The sequence below is a fragment of the Apis florea genome, unplaced genomic scaffold (genome assembly GCF_048593485.1).
Source record: "Apis florea isolate Af1SG1 unplaced genomic scaffold, ASM4859348v1 contig_3203_pilon, whole genome shotgun sequence".
Taxonomy (NCBI): Eukaryota; Metazoa; Arthropoda; class Insecta; order Hymenoptera; family Apidae; genus Apis; species Apis florea.
The window spans coordinates 4,565,394-4,585,817 of NW_028256723.1; the positions used below are offsets into that span (position 1 = coordinate 4,565,394).

Here is a 20,424-nt window from a genome sequence, read left to right on the forward strand (position 1 = left end):
TGAAACGGCGATTCGGCTTTACACGAGAAAATAATGTAGCAATGGAAAGAGAATATATGCACTGTTTTATTCGTCCCTTTCTTTTATCAATAAAATTCGATAAAATCATCGTCACGCATCATTTACGAAAAATAACGTGGCAATGCAAATAGAATGTTATTTTCTCGAATTTATGAGCAAAATTAGAAATTATTATATAACAGAGATGATATACCATAATGGTTATAATAAAAAAATACACTGCTTTATTCGCTGCTTCCACTTATTAGTAAAAATTCAATAAATCCATTATCACGCATCATTTACAATTTATGCAATCAATTACACTCGATTTCTCGATTAATCGTTCATAATCACGAATTGGCCGGTAAACGCAGAGTTTCGCAGTTATAAAGCAACAGGCATCGCAATCGGCGCAAGAACGAAATTACTGGCTACACACAAATTACGAACTGGATACGCATCTCCCGTTTCCCGTGGCAAACCCGCCCTTCCTTCCGTCGAGGCACAGCTTGATCATAAAGCTCGTTCCGTCTCCTACATACCGACCTCCACGTAAATATCATTCTCGTTTTACGTAGATGCGGCTTCTCATCGGCAGAATAAACATGCCGGAGGTAAGGTTACCCCTAACGAGGAAACGTTGCCCCTTGATCCAAAAGGGGGATAGACGATATTTCTCCAGCTTTATTATTGCTGTCGAGTAATTAAACCGTTTTCCATGCCACCGGCTTGAAATCAAACGCGTCCTGATGGTGACTTCTGGCGGCCTTTATCGGAACTAACTTTTTCACATGATTCAGGTTATGTAAATATACATATACCGGACTGGTGGTCGAGATTGAAGTGATTTGATGGACTTTTTTTATCCATAGAGAACAAGATTTATACTGTATTACTTGTTTTTTCGATATCGTAAAAGCTTATATCTTGCAACATAGCGTTTTTATTATTATTATTATTTTTTAATATTACATCATATTTTGATTATATCATGTTTTTAACTATCTTCATTTAATATTTTTAAATTTATAAAATATTTTATTTTCGTATATTATCATCAATAAAAATTTATTTAATAATATTGAAAAGATATCTTCGCATCGACAAACAATTATTATAAATGTTAATATTTATATAAGTATGGAAAAATATTTTTAAACGAAATACAAAATTTTTGACTATAAGTAAATAAAAGGAATGAATCCAGAGTTTGAATTTTAACGTCAATGTGAATACAAGATTGGTTAATTGGATACAAACTTTGTACAATATATACTTCTTTTTGCTATAGTGGATATACATTAACATTATTATATAAATGTTCCAACGCACAAAAGTCTTTATAGAATTATTGAATTTAAGTTTATTTGTATTACGTGTTTAATTTAACAGTCGAACGAAATGATTCTTGATTTTATTTCAAAATAATTATCTTTACATTTATCACGATTGATGAAGCCATTTTACTGAGTTGTTATTCCGTCAAACGAATTTGTTTTAAAAAGTTACTTTTCATGGTTAAATCGTAACGATATCTTCGAACGAATTTAGTTAAATTTAATAACCTAATATTGAAGAAAAATACAATATTTTATAATTTTAACAAATATAATTTTAACAAATTCTAAAAAAAAAGTTTCATCAATACGATAAAATTTACTTATACGCAGAGTTCTAACAGAGCAGCAACATTCAATCCTCACATAATGCTATCATCCTCACTCCACTCTCTCAAAGCCCAATGGAGGGGAGTTAAGCTCCATACCTGAGCTCTAATAACATTGGCCCATCATAAAACAGAACTCGACCTAATCCCACCGTCCATTCCAGTACCCCCTGGATGAATCTATTATACAACGATGACCCGTTCTCCATTGCTTTCTCGATTCTCCCATTAAGATTAAAAAGCATCCTCACCTTGATAATTACTCGCCGCGGTTAGAGTGATCGGGTACGCCAGTAACAACGACAACAGCATGGACGTCCACGAGAATCTGTTATAGAGGTCCTTCCAGTAAGAGATCCAGACAGAGAGAGCGAGAAAGAGAGAAGAGAAGGAGAGAAAAAGGGAAAAAGTGAAAGCAAGCGAGAAGCCGATACACCGAGGTTTTCTCATTATTTTAAGTGACTCGAGAGAGAGAGAGAGAGAGAGAGACAGAGGGCGCTGTGTGTATATGCGCGCCATATATCACCACTTGCCACTCAGCCGGGCCGGTATCGTGTAATCGAGTTGTCAGGCAAACTACCCCTTACGGAGAATGGCTCCGCTATCGTTGTCGCCGCCGCAGACGCCGCCGACGCCATAGTAGTCGCCTAATGCACGCGTTATTACGTTACACGCATTTAAAACTTGCCTCCTATTAGCAGTTTGCTGTCATCTGCGGCCGCCGCGCCTCGGCAGAATTTGAGGCGAGACGAAGGCCTTTCCTTCCTCGTCATGCCTTCCTTCCCCCTCCCCTCCCCCTCCCTCGCCCCTCCTCTCCCCACCATCGGCCGCCATCGTCGCGATGGCCCGCCGCAAGCCCTCGAGGCTAACTTTGTTTCTCCCGTCGAACGGATTTAATACTTTGCCAGCCATTACGCTGGCCGATCTAATGGATCGTGCGCTTAAAATATTTAGTTCGAGGTAGATGGCGCTCTCCCCCTCGCTGTCTCGGCGGCGTTGTTGTTGTTTTTCCTTCTTTCGCGATGGCGGTGATTGAATTGAAGAGCGGAGAGCGGAACTTTTAGGCGTTCGAGGAGATTGCGCGATTACGTATGATTAATCGAATTCAACGTTAGACTGTAGGGATAGGAGATGTATCGATCTACTATTACGTCGATCTAATGATTTTAATGACGGATCGATGCAGAATGATGAAATGATGAAATCGTTTAAAAATATTCTCCGGGAATTTTATAATATAATTTTATAAAAGTGTTATTGTTGCAAAATTACAAATTCGTGTTCATTGGTGTTCAAGAGCGAATATATTCAAATGTATATTCGCTCGATCTGTAAAAGCACTACAGAGGTTAGCTGTTACCGATAACAGTAATAGATGTGGCTTTGGATTTCCGGCGCTGGATACAAGGAATATGAATTAAAGATAAAATACTCTGCCAATATCTAGAGCGTGTTTCACCGTTTCGAATACACGCCGACTAGAGCGGGGCGATAACTCTTGTCCTTCGGAAATATTAGATACTGTTGTGCGTAGTTTCGCATCTATCGCTTGATAGCCATGTCGCGTCGTATCGAACAACGATCGTGGCACAACTTTGGATATTAGCCGATCCCCTATCCCTTATCATTCGTGAGACAGTTTGTCACTTACAGCCGAATCTACATTTACGATCGCGTGCAGATTACTAGCCCAGTTACTGCTTTGACATTTGAATAGCTCTCAGATAGTTGCCGTGTTGCATTACTACAGAATGTGTGTTAAAATTGTTTCTATCGTTATTAAAAAGAAAAAAAAATTAATATCATCATCATTATACCCTTACTTGTACTTGATTGTACAAGTCATCTGGATCACTGGACCAGAAAAGGATGGAAAAGAGAAAATTGCATTGTTAAATTTGTCTGAAACGAATTTTTATTTCTTGTTAAAAATAGTCTTTTTAATTTCACGAATCATCGAGTCTAATTAATACGATCATTAAGAAATATACCAATCATTTTTGTACCTATCGAAGAAAGAGCGATTATGAGGTTATTTCATGCAACACCAGCGCACTCGAGCGTTTACATCACGAACTACTCGATACCAGTCGTATGAAAGAAAAAGGATACGATATGGCTTTCTGGAACGAGAACACTCAAGGGGTCGTGAAAATCCGAACGAAAAACCAATAAATCACGTTGTGTTTAACGAACCTTCATGTTTCTATGCACACCCTTGGGAATAATAGGGTGAAAGTGTTGTTTTTACAGTGCAGAGAGCCAGCTGGCCTGTAATGCTTGAAAAGAAGATGATGGCGTTTACCAGCCTCGTTACACGAAGAATACTCGAGCGAATTACACAGGAACCTAGTCATTTCATCGCTCATATTTCAGGATTTTAGGCTAGTAAAAATTCGACATTTTATGACAAAGATATTTTAATGGCATTAATAATAAATCATTTTTAAAATAATTTTAAAAATACTAATATCGATACTAATACTGAGTAAAAAAGAAAAATATTACTTTGAAGAAGACTAAAGTAAAGATATTCAGTAATAAATACTAATACTATAGTCCATTCATCGAATCGAATCATTAACTGTAAATAAAACACTCAGTGACTGATATTCACGAATGAATTCATAAAAAACATCACTTATAGTTTACATTTCTATTTACTTCTTATTCTCTTGATTTATTTATTTATTTATTTATATCTATACTTATTATATATTAATTTTGTTACATTTACATTTCATTTTTTTTATATATCATACTCTTATCAAAAAATATTTCCATTTAATTTTCTCCTCTTCTAACCTATTATTCTTCTGAATCCTTTTTCAAAATTTTCTCATCCAATTTCAATAATAATTTCACCACGAATTGGTCAATTTTATCAGATTTCATCACACGTACATCTTTCGAATAAAACTCTACAGTTAAATCATATCTATCGATCCTATTGCAATATCAGTTTCATCCAGGAATCGCACGCAGTTGTACTTTCACCTCACTTGGGAATAACAACATCGAAGGTACCATTCATATCCGTTTCGCGGCGCCACGGTCGGGTCTATGCTCGTGCGCGAGCCCACTTAATAATGCAGATAGAGAATAGCTGTGATCCGGACCGCGGCTCGTGTAAGTCATGATTAATATTTCAGGTGTCGACCATGCGCGAGGTTACCGGCCGTTTTGGCGAAGGCGGGGTTAAGACTGACCATTGCTGGCTCTCGAGTAAGGTTTCGTTGTCCGGTAGGCTGTTAATTATTCGCAAAGGAAATTAATGCGTTCCCGGCAATAATTTATATCGGCCGAGAAATGAATGGTTGGCACAAGGAATTATTCACGGTTCGTGTCTTGGCCGTGTACCATCGATTCAACGAATGCATCTCTATCGAGTTTTTTTTAGCGTTGTTTCGCGTGGTGCGAAGAAGAATTGAGGTTAGGTAAAATCTGTGAGATTTTTCGATTTTTCATTCTCGTTATAATTAATGAGATAAATTATTTTTGTATCTGATAGATTTCTTATATTTATGATTTTTCAATCTAATGAAATTTAGATTCTAGCTCATTTTTTTGTTTTTGTTTCATTGTGCAATGCATTGCATAACTGTTATAATTTGGGTAATAGTTCGAGTTCTAGAATTTATTTAATTAAGCATCGACGAAAGTTATTTCAACAATAAGTAGAGTTCTGCTGTAACAAAGAGCATAGCATAAATTATGAAATATGAAGAGTTTAATGAATGTACATATATAAGATTATTTCTTACATCCCGGGAGTCGGAAGGAAGCTTTTAACTAGCTCAATTTCGAAGCGTAAAACGGCAAAATCAATTCTCGGTACTTGAAATCGGTTCTCTCGGAAGTATTCGCCTCGTTACAATGAATTTACCGAGTTCGCTGTTTAACAATGCACATCTCACCGCCGCCATGGCTGTGTTCCGCGCCAAACGATAACCCGTTGAAATACGTTACGAGCCGGCCGTTTCCGGACCTGTAATGCGCCGGGTTTAGATCTTCTAATCTGTTTGATACATTGCCCGCTCTGCGTGGCTGAGATTGTTTCATGCTCGCAAGCCGGTGTTAAATCTTCTTTCCGTCGCCGCTTCCTCGAATATGTTATTACTATTTTAATTGCGCCTTGTGTCGTTGTATCTTAAGGAAAGAGCCCTGTAACGGAAATTTATTTCTCCGGGATATCTTTCGTGAACGATAGTATATCGTATGGTCCGAAGTTGGTCACGGTTATCGTTTATTTCTATCAACATATTATTTCTGTGAACGTAGAAGTTAATGTGTACCGAAAATATCAGAGACGTTTTATAATATAATTACTATGAAAAGGTCAATGGAAGAGATTAAAAGATCATTAAATAATTAAATATATAAACAGAAAGTTTAATGTATCATTATACGAACAATATCAACACGAAGATTAATGTTTCGTCTATTCCATTTTAAAATGGAAAATAATAAACAATCGATTGTGTTTCTATCACTCAGACCCATTCTACAGTACTTTATTTATTTTCATCCCATCCCACTTACGCCATAAATTATAGTTCGTGTTCCTGCACACGTTCCACGTTTCATTTCCTTCGATTTTCCTTTTCTTCCCCTCCTTCCCCCATAGCCAATTCTATCGACTCGAATCTTGGTCTTCCCTCCAGGAAACGACCCACGTCGCGGTGGAATATAAAATAAAAGAAGGTCTCGCGTGGGGGGTGGGATGGGGGGGGGAAGGAAGTTTCCCCCGAGCTACGGTATGTTGCGGTTTCCGTGCTATCGTCGCCGCGCGAATAATGAAACGCGTCGATAACTAATTCATGGTATCGATGACGATGACGAGGGAAGTTGCAATGGCGGCGTGTTCGTGAAATATAGCCCCGTAACAGGTGTAACGGCCATTCATTACGCTTGAAAATAACGCGGCTCCTCGCATCGTGAACGAACGTAAATCCAACGCGGAGGGGGAAGGGGGGATTGGGGAGGGGAGAGGAGAGGAGTGTGGAAAATACAGAGCTCTGAAATTTCAATTTCCCTCCCTTTCGCCGGCCGCGTCCGTCCATTCCTTTTGTTCTTTCATCTTCTCCTTTCCCCTCGTTTGTTTTCCCTTCCGCGGAATAATGCATTAAAATATTTTCTGGCGGCCCGAGCTCGTCGCCGGCCAGCACGGAAGTTAGGAGGATTGAAACGTTTCAACGAAACGCACGAATTATCTTCACTGTATGTGATGTTCAAGATTTTTTTTTCTCTCTTTGTTTTTTTTTTTTTTTTTGTTTTTTTCCCTAGGGTTTGCGCTGTAGATGAGATTGAAAAATGGTGGTTTTTTTTTTTTCGTTTGATTCGATTTTCCTTTTTTTTTTTTTTTTGTTGAATTTTTAATGTAATCGAGTTATACGTTGTTGTTGTACGATCATTGGACTCGAATTTTTATTATTTTTTTTTTTTAATCAAAATTTTTCGAATTTTTAAAAATATTTTAGATTTATTATTTCTTGTTATTTATTTTATATTAATGAAAACGGGATTGTTATGGTAATTATAATATGATGAAAGATCGTTATTCGTTTTACAAGGATAATATTAATGTGTTCTTAAAAATAGCTGGTAGAGAGAGAATAAAAATTCTATTTTTCATTTTAATACAACTGATTTATTGCTTTGGCTAGCAGCCAGGATATTTACCTACTTTTTCGTTTCATTTTTTTTTTTTTTTTCTCCTCCCCCGTTATGTTTATACTCGATGATAAAATCGATTCCAGCAATTCCTGAAATAAAAATACTATAGATTCGTTAAATAAACGTCGTTAATTATACATTCAATTAAAACAATTTATTCATATTTTTTCAAGGATTTGCATTCGATTTTTTGCAAAGTTTTTAAAATGACATTTTAAAAATGCAACGGAGTTAAATAACAAATTTCGCTGCTATAACTTGTTGTTTTTCATCGATCATCGAATCTTTTATTAGAGAGTTGAACAAACAGATGCAGATTTGTTGTTGAATGTAAGTTCTATAAACGGTTGTAACAATTATGCAATCACTGGTGACGTAAAACTAATTTAAAACATCTCGAACATAGCATTGCAAGTTGTACAACGAAATGTTTCGAAAATATTTCCCTCGTAATAGACGTCGAAACGTTAATAGGAAATAGAGCGCGCACAAAAAAGAATAGATTGAATTGAGAATAAAGTTTTTCAATATTATATTAAAAATTTAAATACAATTTCGATAAATAATTATAATATAATATAATTTTTAATCAATAGATATGCTCATTAATGAACAAGATAAAGAATGGAAACGATATAATACAGTATATTAATATTTAATACAATAATATCAAATCAATTCTTGAATAGTCTCACTTAACCTAAAAAACCACTTCATTCAAAAGTCAAGCGCAATTTTTCTTAGTTCTTCCATCACGAACATATATAACCTAATCACAGCAACGAAAGACTCTCCAGGGGTTCAAAGTGGCACTTTCCCTTTCAGTCTCCATTCCATCCCCATTCCCTCTTAAATTACACATTGCCACTACCAGCAACCACCTTTCGTATTTGACATTTAATTCTCGTCACTATTGCTTTATGTACCATCATATCCTTGTAAGAATAATCTAAAAACTTGCACATTTCTTTCGTTATTTCTTTTTTTTTTTTATTAGATTTAATTTTTATTATATTAATTCTCGTTTATACAAACTCTTAATTTTTTATATCAAAGGATCGATTTTATAGATCAAAACAAAATTTGTTGTAAAAAAAAAATATCAATTGTAGTTTATTTATTAACCAATTGAATTAAGTTCGCGTTAAGTGAAGCGAAGTAGATGCATAACAGATCGATATTACAAGAGCGAGAGATCTTCTTACTGCTCTATCGAATCGAATTATTCCAAGATTAAAACAGATTTTCTTCTACCTTTTCTTGTTAAGTTAAACGGATTATCAGCACTTTTCACATTTGATATTTGATTTTCATCTTCATTGTTTCACACACTATCAACATACGACTACCTTTAAAATTAAGTTGGTTTCTTTCGCTATCTTTCTCAGGTTAAGTGAACCGATTGTAGCGCCACTCGACGAGTGAAGCATTCGTAAGATTCGTTAAGTGGCAAGAGGGGAGGAGAACCATCTTTAGGAACTTTTGCCCGCGCGAAATGCGATTAAACGTCGTTACGGAAACGTCCAGAACGTTTCTTGTCTTCCATGAAAGGAAGTTTCATCGGTTCGATGCCCTACTTTAAAGGCTCGAGTTCAATCGTGCGTGCGACTTTCCTCCTCCTCCTCCTCCCCCCTCTTCCCGTTTCGACAGTGGCTTTATTTCGCCGCAAAATCGATGCAACAGACGCGTTTATTTTAGTCGAAATCCCGCGGTTATTCTATCCGCTCTGATAATCGCGGATACGAAGAGATAAATTTCGTTCGAATTTCGCGTTAACTTTGTTATATTTCAAATTGGACGTCTTTGATGTATAGTATAGTTGTTTTTTTATTTTATTTTTTTTTTTCCTCGAATTGTACGTGTTTCGAATATTTCGTTCAAGTTTCCTTTTTTTTTTTTTTTTTTTTTTTTTTTTTATACAAAGACGAGATCGATTATTCGAAACATTAACGAGTTTCTCGCGGTGATTTTCTCGCAAATTTTTCGATCCGGCAAATGTTCGTTTCGAAAATTGAAACGCAATTCAATGGTTTATGACAGATTGAAATTAGAATGATTTGTACACTTGATGAGCCAAATTCTACCGATTTATCAAACAATAAACGCGCTTGTTTTCTCCTCTCAGATTATTCGAGAACGAATATAATTTTGGAGATGAAAAATCTTCGGTACGTTTAACGAATTCGTTCATTGTTGTTGTCGTATCGAGTCAGAAACATTCGTTCCACGAATGAAGATTTAATCAATTTATCTTCAGCGGGACGAATTGCAGAGAAATAATTTCGTTAGATTTTTATCATATCCCTAATCTCGTCCAATCTTTTTTTCAAATCTTAATTAATCCAACAGCCACGTGGCGCCTAAAAATACGTCTCTGTTTCTGCATTTTGCACAAAAGAAAAAAAGTTTCTTTTAGAAAATGCATCAAACAATCCAAACTGTAACAGCATCGACTTATTACGACTCGGCGACGGAGCGAGGCGGCTCGTTTTCTCCAAACGATGGATGCCGGTTTCTTTCACGAAAGAGCTTGCGGTTTAAGAAGCGGAAGGAAGAGGAATGGTGGGGAGAACGTTGAAGCGAGGAGTGGCCCTTTTCAACGGACGACACTTTTCACCTGTTGAAGATACGCCTTCCCCCACTCCCCGTTATTTCTTCCTCGTTACTCCTCCTTTCTTTTCCCCCACCCTCTTCTCCTCTCCTATTTTCTCCTCCTCCTCCTCCTCCTTTTTCTTTCCTCCTCTTTTTCTCTTTCTCTCTCTCTCTCTCTCTCTCCTTACTCTCGCACTCCCGAGAAAGTGATCTCGATCCTCGAGCCGCCACGATCCACGCGCAAACGGAAAACGTCACCAAAAGTTTCTTCCCTTCCCCCCTCCCGGCCCGACTCGATTCCATTCCATTTGACGTCTCGGAAATTGCTTTTCGATAGCGGCCTCTGTGTAGACGGCCCCCGTTGTTCCCTATGCATATGACAGTTAGTAAAAAGACACATTGTGCGCCCCGGCTCTCTACAAACCTCTTACGCGTATTTTTACCCCTCCTTCCCTCTCTCCCTCCTCCCCTCTTTATCGTGCGCCGCCTCACGATAACCCAACCGTCCCTATCTCTCTGTCTCTTTCTCTTTCTCTCTCTTCTTTTCGTGCGTGAAGGAGGGGGAGAAGTTGGATGGGCTCGCGTTCGCCCAACGGCCGATTAAGAATGAGGAGAATGAAGGAAGAAGAGAGGGGGGAATGAGGGAAGGGGGGGGGGAAGGATTCATTTCAAGGAGAGATGGCTCGTGTTTCGAAATCGATTTTTCCAACGATTGTTGCACACCTTTCTCCTCTCTTTCTTCGAGCGTGTACACGTGTACACGCGCTTTCCTGCGCGTGGTGTTTTTATATTTTACGTGGGCAGCCACGTAACATTCGGGAAAATCCCGTCCTCGATGGACCGTGACCATGAAACTTGATATTGTTTTAACCATTGGCCCCATTCATTCAAGGGAATGGAACGTGATTTCCCTTTCTTCTTCCTCCCCTCCTCCTCCTCCTCCTCCCGCCCGATGATTGTGCTTATTGTTTTCCTTTTCTATATTTCTCTATATTTTCATTTTCGCGTCATTTCGATCGTTTTTTTTTTTTTCTTTTTTCGTACACGGATTTTAATTTTCTCTCGCGTGGAAAGAAAAAACACTGGTTTCATTCACATTGAAATGATTCTGTTTATATATCCCTCAGAAATTAATAGAATGAACTGGATTGGAAAAGTGTTACTCTTCTGAAGAATACTTTGTATCTTTAAATCTCGCTTATTTACCAAGTTGCTTAAATAATTTAAGTTCGACAAATTTTCTTCTCATCCAAGATACAAATTTCACTCGGTTATAATGCGAAGAAATAATTATCAACATTTTTGCTCGCTTAACAGGAATAAGAATCGTTCTCTCACAAGTATGAATGTATTGAAATCTTATATAGTTAGCACATCTCTCCCGATATATATTAAATTTCGATATGTAAGGACTCTCGATGAGCAGAATTTCCCTGCTACTACGAGCGTGTCCTGCTCTGCGGATGGCTCCCCTACGTCGCAGGGTAAAAGCTTCATATTGATTTAGGCTGCTATGAGAGGGAAAGGCCAGCCTCGAACGCGTCGATGCTATTCAAATTTCGGGGATTCGTGTTTAACTTATGGGCGAGAATTTTCACCGATGGATTTATTACTCGACTCGTTGTAAATCGATCTTTCTTTCAAATTTGGAATTACGCCTCGTTGAAATTATTTCGAATACAGTCGATACGAGGAAGGATGCAAGAGGCTCGATTTCTAAAATTAAAAATAAATTAATATTCAGCTTTGTTTTCTACGCTATTTTTGAATTATTTTGCTGTTCCTTACCGCCCCTTTGCATTTGATAAATATGTAATATTGCATTTAATTATTATTTAGCGCATAGCGCCATATTTGGTGCACAGCGTCGCCCTCTATAACGTTTTATTATTTCCTCTTTAACCAGTCCTCCCCCCCTTTCTCTTTATTTAATTATAAATAACGTGAATTGAAATTTTTAGAAATTTTGCAGGCAATTAAATATGCTTTGTAATAAAAGAATAAAGAGGAAAAGTTGTATAAATGAACGAAGAGGACTAATTTGCCCCGATAAATTATACTACTGTCAATCACAAATAATTAAAAAAAAAAAAAAAGAAAAAAAAAGAACGAAGCGAATGATTCGAAAAATCCAAAGTTCGATGACCACAATTCACACAATTCTTTCCATCAACCCCCTCTTTATCGCTAATTTGTATATTTATCGGCGAGGACCGATCACGGTTAAGCAAGTTTTGGATGCGCCAGCAATTTGCCGTAACCCCAATTTATCTTCCGACAGTCATATTTCATCGCAACCCTCGTCGAATGCCCCACGTTCGTTAGCCGAAACGCATAAAATTACCGACGTTCCAGATTAATCGTCAGGTTTCACGATCGAAGGGATTCTTCTCGGACGTAACACTATTCGCAACTAATTAGAGGAGTTCGTCGACTGCCGCGGATATCCTGGATCGCAATTAGATCGCACTATTCATTTTGATTGTTCGTTCGTATCGATCTGATGATATACAAAAAAAAATTATTAACTTTTAAAATAATTGTACAAATATCTAAGAAAATTTGTTAACTGTTTGGATAAAAAAAATTATTTCAGTTTAATTACGATACTAAATATCTAATAATTAGGATGTTATAAAGTTAAAAAATTAATAAAAACAATTAATCAATAAATTCGGATGAAAAACTTCTCGAAGTGTGACCAGTACAAAGAAAAAGATCCGTGTAATTGTTTCTCAAAGAGCATATAAAAGTGACACGAAGATAATAAATGAAAAAAAAACATTAAAAAAAAAAAATAAATGCGCAATCTCGAACAATTGCGGCAAACAATTGCCTCGATTAACCCGTTACGTAACAATTCCAATTCAACACTTCCAACGCAACCGCTTTCTCACCCTTCACGACAATCAAATCTCCCTTCGCCGGTGCCCCCGATCCTAATACTTGAAACATCCCCCCTAACATCTTAACACTTGCCGACCGGTCCCTAAATCGCAGCTCGTAAATTTTCCTCGGCGGTTGAGGCCACAATTTTCAGCGAGGCGATCCCGAGTTTCCTGGAACAAGCCCCTCAAAGATTGATCCCGGGGCGGGCAGTGGCCGGAAGCGGAATTCGCAGCGGCCCGTGTCTTTGACTGAGTGCGAGGGGGGAAGAAGGGAAGGGAAGGCTTTCTTCAGCTCGACGGGAATTCCTTCCGTGGCCGAGGACCGTCGCGGAGGCCCCCGGAGGGGGTGGATTTTGTTTGCGGTGGACCGTTGCCATGACAGCGCGGCCGCCCGGTCATCGAATGCACCTTGGACGCTCGCTTTCCGTCGAGCTTGCTTGGAAAAGTTCGCCGCCCCCGGGGGAACCCCCGTCGCGCTAATTCCGTTTCACCGATTCGCAGGATGTGTACAACTTCCGTACCGTGGATACGGCTGGAATATTGAATGAATTGTTGCAAATTGATGTCTTCTGTACGTAGCAAGTTGAAAGGAGCGTTTATTGGATGGTTATGCGTATCAGGAGAGGTCAAACTTTGTGTGCAAATTTGTTGTGCAAAAGTTTGTGTGTATATATATATGTTAAGAATAACGAATGAATTGTTGTAAATTGTTGTGTTTCGTGAGAATTGAAGAAAAGCGTTTATTGGATATTATGCGATCAGAAGATTTCAGAAAATTTGTTCAAAAAGTGTAGAAGAAAATTCAATCTTAATCTTATTATCATCGCAAAGACTTTCTATTATTTTAGAGAAAAGAAGCATATTTTTATTTTATTTTTATATTAGATAAAACTTTCGAATTAGCTTCAATTAATAGCTGAGCAAATAAATTATTATAATTTCACGAATATTCAATTTCAAAATATTCAATTTCCAAATATATTTATATTCGTTTTCGCTTCGATAAATCGTTACAATGGAGTCAATTACGTGGGCAATTATAATTCGCGAAATCCATTTAACCTGTCAATAAAATCAGACATAACCTCCAAGAACATCAGATTACATCTACCTTCCTACCGTAGAGTCAATACCACGTCGATATCGAAACTAATGAATACTTTATCGACCGATAAAATATAGCTATATAGAGGGAGTGGTTCTAATCGTTTCCAGCAACGTATTATGTCCAATCGAAGGAAGGAATCGAAGAAAAATAGTCGGCTCATTTTTCATCCTTCTCGGTACATTGTCTGCCCCTTCGTGAACGGGACACCACGAAAGGGGATCGAACGAAGTGAACTCCTCTCGAAATATGACGATAAATCGAGCCACTGTAATACTATGAATCCCAAGGTTCTGTTATTTGTTTCGAGAACTCCATAAATACGACAGAATGATTGACGGATTTTGAGAACGACGGGTCTCGCAAGATCGTTGTTCGGAATAAAAGGCAAATAGTGGCGCTTGTTGCGCCACCATGGACATTGTTCTGAGATACTTCGTGCCCGGAATAACGGCAAACAACGACGAACCAATATTTCCAATCAACGCCAGGTCGGTACAATAAACAAGACATGGCGATGCGAGCGCCACCACCGTGTATCAAAGCGATTCTATGGACTAGCCACGGCCTATCGAATGAATACGCTCCAACACTATTATTTTTCTGCCCCTGGCCTCGAATACGGGGCCGATTTAGTTTTCTGACCGGAAGTGTGAGCGACAGCGACAAAACTGACCGGCTCGACTATCGATTTTATTACCTGACTCGCGTACCACGCGTCGTTACACGTTCCACAATACGCGACACGTGATACCGTGGAATAAAGAATAACCATGGACAAGGTTGATGGTGGGGCAGGAAGAAATAGGAGTATGGTGTCGAGTGGTACTATCGTTTTTCCCTGTACGTTGAGTGCTCGTTAGCGATGGCAAGCATGTAAAAAATGGACTTGAATTTTCATAAGTATGATATTCTTTTTTTTGTTTTTTTTTAGATGTATCATAAATCGAGCAGTAAAACTTATTATTAGATTATGTTTTTATTGGAATGATATATGAAATATTCTTTAGAATAGTACTTTTTTGATTCATTCTATTATTAATTATAACCCAATTTAAATTGAGGAGAGTCACGACTCAATTCAGATTCCGAATTTCAGAAATTAAAAATATTTCCACTATGTTTTAAAATATCGATAAAAATACAATCGATATACGCGACATGAAAACCTTTCTATCATATCCCAATATCATACGAACGACCGAGCAACTGAGAAATTCATAACCTACAAACGTCGCACCTCGCAATTTACACGCGCACCCAAAAATATCACCGACCATCTCCCGATTCTAACCTCCACGACTTTTGCGAAATCGTATTTCACACAACTTTCAACATCCGCCCCGAAACCTACTCTCGCTTGTATACTGTATAAAGCCGGAAGCCAGGGCGAGAGCGCAAATTAGAAAATCCAATCTATAGAAAACGCGGCCAACGAAATTGCGAGAACGAGGCGTAAGAAACGTCACTGGCGCTGGGGTCGGGTAGCGGTGGGAAGAAGAGCAGAAAGCTCGCGAAAAGGAGAGCTGGAGAAATGGTGGAAGGGGAGAGGAGGGAAAAGAGGGCATAACACAATTACATGTGGGGCTGAGCTTGCTCTCGACCTTCCGGCTAAGGGAACGAGGGAAAGAGCCGAACCGGTGGGTGGCAAGATTGAATATGAAAGTTTAATGCGAGCAATATCAGCGCCGCTGCCCCGACCCTCGGCTACTCGCTTTCTCAGACGTCTCGAGCTATCGCGGCTGCCCATCTTGCCCGTATCTCTCTTTATATCGTGGCCACGATGCCTTCTTCGCTGGATTCGCTTCCGATCTTTGATCTCGCGGGAACGTTGTCACGATGAAGCGGACCGAAATGGGCATTTTGAGCGAGATTGAGATGTAGAAGATCAGCATGAAATTCGTGAAATTGTCGGGAAATGAGAAGAATTAAATGTGAGTAATTAATGTTGTGGAAGAGGTTAATGAGCGATTTAACCATTTTAGGTTAGGTTCGAGTTTAAAAGTTTGGTTTTGGTTATGATATTTTAGGATACTTTTAGATATTTTGTAAAGTAATTTTGTTTGGTTAAATTAAAGTTTAGTTTCTTATCTCATTTTAATTCTATCTGAGCACCGATTTGATAAATACTTTGAAGATGTTTGAATTTGTTTGCTAACAATAAGTGTAAGTGTGTAAGTAATGTATAAACTTGTTTTGAATTTTGGTGAATAATACTTATAAAGTGAAGTAAAGGTTACGTTGCTTAATGTACTGAAGATGTTTGAATGTGTTTGCTAACAACAAGTATATACAACAATACACGAGTCATTTTCAATGAATATTTTGCAAAACATGCTTAATACTACTAAAATCTTAATGTCTAATGTTTGTAAATTAAACATTTTAATACGTAATATATAAATATAAATAGAATTCTTAAAAGATGTATTGCAATACGTTTTATTTTTCTCGACGAAGTAATGAGCATTCAAGAGCATTCTTTTATCAAGTAAGTTTTATCACCCAGTATGAATACTTGCAAAACCTTTCTCTCTCCCTCTGGAACAAAACTTTACCGGGCCGCACAAAATATATACGCACAATTTATTTACAGTCCTCGAAACTCTCGTCTTCCCTCTCGTTTCTCTTTCTCTGTCCTGTAGACAATTCAACGGCGGGAAGAAAGAGCAATTAGATGGACAGAAATGGAAACGGAATGGAATGCTGATTACCGTTTATACCGGGAAAGATAATTATCAATTAAAAACTAACTTTCGCGGGATATTTTGCTTGCGGATGGAATTCACGGTCTCGCTAAGGCGTTTAGTGACTATGCCTTCGGCTATTTGTAAAACTTTCCTCATTAATTACCGACAAGATTCAATCCCCTCATCTCTTCCATACTAAACCCCACCCCCTTACTCTTTGGTCGCGCCCATCTTTTCCAGCTATCTTGCTACCCTTTTGTCCTTCGCGGTGGAACAAAGTTTAATGGTATATTACATCGTGCGTTCCTTGAACGGGCAATTATCCGCCAATTAACGAGACGAATATCGATGCGCCTGTTTTCCAGTTGAATTAACAAGCTATATGACCAAGCGTTATATCGAGAAATAATAACAGCAAGTTGACCCGTCGTGATAAGGGCAGCGTTAATTATTGACAAAACGAATTGAAAAAAGCAGAACGAATATTTGATTATTAAAAGAAGAAAGAAAAGAAGCGTTATGATAAAATATTTTTATCAATACAAAAATGTATAAACGGTATTATAATTACGTTAAAATCATACATCTGTTTGAAATTATGTTAAAAATTGCTCTCGATATAATATGGCGAGGTTAAATAGCGAACAAGGATGAAAAGGATAGCGGAACACGGTTGATCTTTTTAAGTACTCGGCCACGTAGTCTCACACCTCTTTACACTCTGATAAATAGGAGCGAGGCTATCGAAACACTGGCTTTAACCATCTTCCTAATCCAGCCAACGAGCCAGAGTTCTTATCGTAACGTTTCCCCGATCCACCACTAACTTTTTTACACAACCAGACAGTTTTTTCGTACGGTTTTTCGCCGTTTTAAGGTTAGGATTAGCTAAGCCGAGATATTTCGGGTATTTTGTAACGTACGTTGTTACTCTGATTCGTGATTTTCTGCTTTTGTTCTCTTATATTTTAAAATTACTTGAAATTATACGAATAAATTTTTTTATTCAGGTATACAATAATACTTATGATGATATTATTTAGAATCACGGTTAAATAATAATATTAAAGTACGAAATATTATCATTTTTTACATAATACGTTATATATTGTACAATTATAGAAACAAATAATACATTAACTGCTTATCATAATGCTATTGTCAATCAAGAAATAAACCTAACCTCTAATTTTATTCCAAGCAAAGGCGAAACATTATACGTATACGTCTTATCTTAAAAATATGTCAAAATAAAATGTGCATGTATAGTATTCAATTAAAGCGAATCATATTCTCCAAAAATCTCCAAGAACGAAATCATCGTCAACAATCCGTCTTGAATTAAAACAGAGTCACGTCTATTGAATTGTTGAGCCGCAATCTAAATGTTAGATATACTTAAACCAAAGTATCGTCGAATCGAGCTACGCGCACTGTCATTTTCGCGTCATGGACCATCAAGCGTCGTCGACAAGAATATTCCGACGGTTGATGAACCGTTGGCTGCTGTGATGCGCGCCGATTGTCACAGCCAATAGGTAGCGCACAGGATGCCTGCGCGTAAACAGGATACGATGGTACGTGACGGGTGTCGTACGAGCCCACGAGTAACGATTCGAGTGAAATTGGAATGATTCGAAGCAACGGCTATCGGATGTGATGTGTAATATGTTTTTTGGTACATTTTCGTTGTTCTTGCGAAAGGTAAGGGACTGCAAAAAACCAGTTAACCTCTTAAATGATCACTATTCATATACGTATGTAGATATTTATTTCTGTATAAAAGAAATATAATAGTTATTGTAAACAGAATTTAATTGTTTCTAATTTTGTTTTTTTTATTTTTGGTAATTGATTAATGATTTACATTGTACAATGGAAACTTTTATATCTTACCACGATGTTTAATAGAAACGAAACGTACCCGAATCAGAACGTTTTCGCGACAACAGCGCCGTGGCGATTCAAAGAAGAACTTGTGCTCGTAGTCTTAAGCAAACGCGAAGTTAAAGCAACGTGAGTCGAAGTGGCTGTGCAAGCTGCCTATGAAACGGACGAAAGAATAGCTTGACGAGGCAAATCGAAGCTTTCCAAGTAACGCGGCAATAAAACGAAATGATAGCCATATCGCGAAAGCCATTCTCGAGATGGTTTTTGAGCGTACGCCCTCTACCAGCTGAAACGCGCGCTAAACGTGTCGATGACTACAGCCACGGAGTACACAACACTGTCCATAAGTCATCGAACGACGACGAAATCAGGAATCTGCCGTTCGACGATCACGTTTACATCCCGGTTTGATCTTGAACAATCATAGGGGGCGATACTCGTTCGATTCGATGGACAAGCCGATAACAATGAGGCTGCATTTAAGAGCAGACGCGTTGGGATAGGCTCGACGTGGCCCGCTGAGGATACAGCCGACCCTTTGTCTATGAGTTAATGGAATCTAGTGGGAAAGGAAATCGAAGGGGAGTTTAGGGATGCTTGTTTTGGCGAGGAGAAAATTAATGGTCTCTTGAAATGGTCTGCGAAATATAATCTAGAAAAACAAAATATTTATATTTTAGTAAAGAGAAAGTGGCCGATAAAAATAACTTGATTCTATACATTTTTTGAGGGAGCAATTTTTATTATACGATAGTGAAAAATACAATTTCAATTTTTTGATACATCACTCGCCTCCAAAAAACTGTGTGCAAAAAATCACGAAACCCCCGAAATTACCTTTGTCAATGCGAAACGCTAAAAACCATGCAAAATTTACTGCTTGCAGGTGTTGGTGACCGATCGTATCGTACGGGGTCGGACACAGAGGGCGCAGCGACCACCGATAATCCGACAACACCGTTTCCAACGCCACCACCAACTTTGACGCCGAATCATCGACAGGCGTCTCCGTTTCCCCTGGAGAATACCAACTCCCGCCGGCATCATTACAACGGGAGCATATCATCGGAGAGGTCCCGCAATGGCAACGGTGCGGAGTTAATTAGAGGCACGAGCGGAGCTACGTTCGCTGATGCGCTCGCGCGTTCACGCTTGCAATGTAGACGATACTTACAAATGTCACGAGACGAGACCCGTTATGTTGCGAGTCAACCCGGTCGACGTGATTAATGCAAGAGCTCGCTACCAGTGGTTCGAAATAACATTCGTGATATCTCGTCTCCGGCTTTTGTAAATATTAACCTTCCGCTGTATCGACAATTTACGTAGTCGGTTGCACGCTCGTTCTTTCAGAATTATATCTAAAAATGCGTTTAAACATTGCGATTTGATTTTCAATTCGAACAGTAATATTGAAAAAAATTTTTCTTCATATTTTCCACATTTTCTTAGAATTATTCGAATAGTATTGTTGAGAATTTTATTCCCACATTTTTCTCTCTTTTATTTTTATCTCTTCTCTCAACTGCCTAAATAAACAGGCACAGTCATTCAAAATTTATATTTCCCTTCAAAAGCGCGTACCATCTTCAAATTCCGCCTCGCTTTGACTGCCGGAAGTCTCTCTCCGAATGATATTCTAATGTATCCAAAGATATTCCAACGATTCTGATACATCGCAGGTGAAACGGTTTATGCGGCGCCATCGAAAAAGACGAGCACCGGCGGAGGGACCTTGGGGCGACGAACGCGGCGAGGTCACACCAGCGCTTTGAGCAGCAGTTCCACGGCTAGCGATCGTTCCGAAACCGTCTTTCCAGACGAGCATTCTCGCATGCATCTCACCAATGGTAAGTATACCTGTTCGCTCCTTACTATTTCTCGCGTCATTATCATTGCCTGTCATTGCATCAT

The 20,424-nt window shown here is 38.3% G+C and overlaps 1 protein-coding gene across 8 annotated transcripts in view; it reads left to right on the plus strand.

Annotated features, from left to right (window-relative positions):
• The window catches only part of LOC100871615 (uncharacterized), a 503,962-nt gene that overhangs the window by 279,918 nt on the left and 203,620 nt on the right, over positions 1 to 20,424 (plus strand). For all 8 annotated transcript variants that reach the window (XM_086911195.1, XM_086911193.1, XM_086911188.1 and 5 more), the window contains 2 exons: positions 19,397 to 19,600; positions 20,193 to 20,360. In XM_086911195.1, coding sequence (XP_086767321.1) covers positions 19,397 to 19,600; positions 20,193 to 20,360 — 372 coding nt within the window. The remainder of the gene's footprint in view (positions 1 to 19,396; positions 19,601 to 20,192; positions 20,361 to 20,424) is intronic.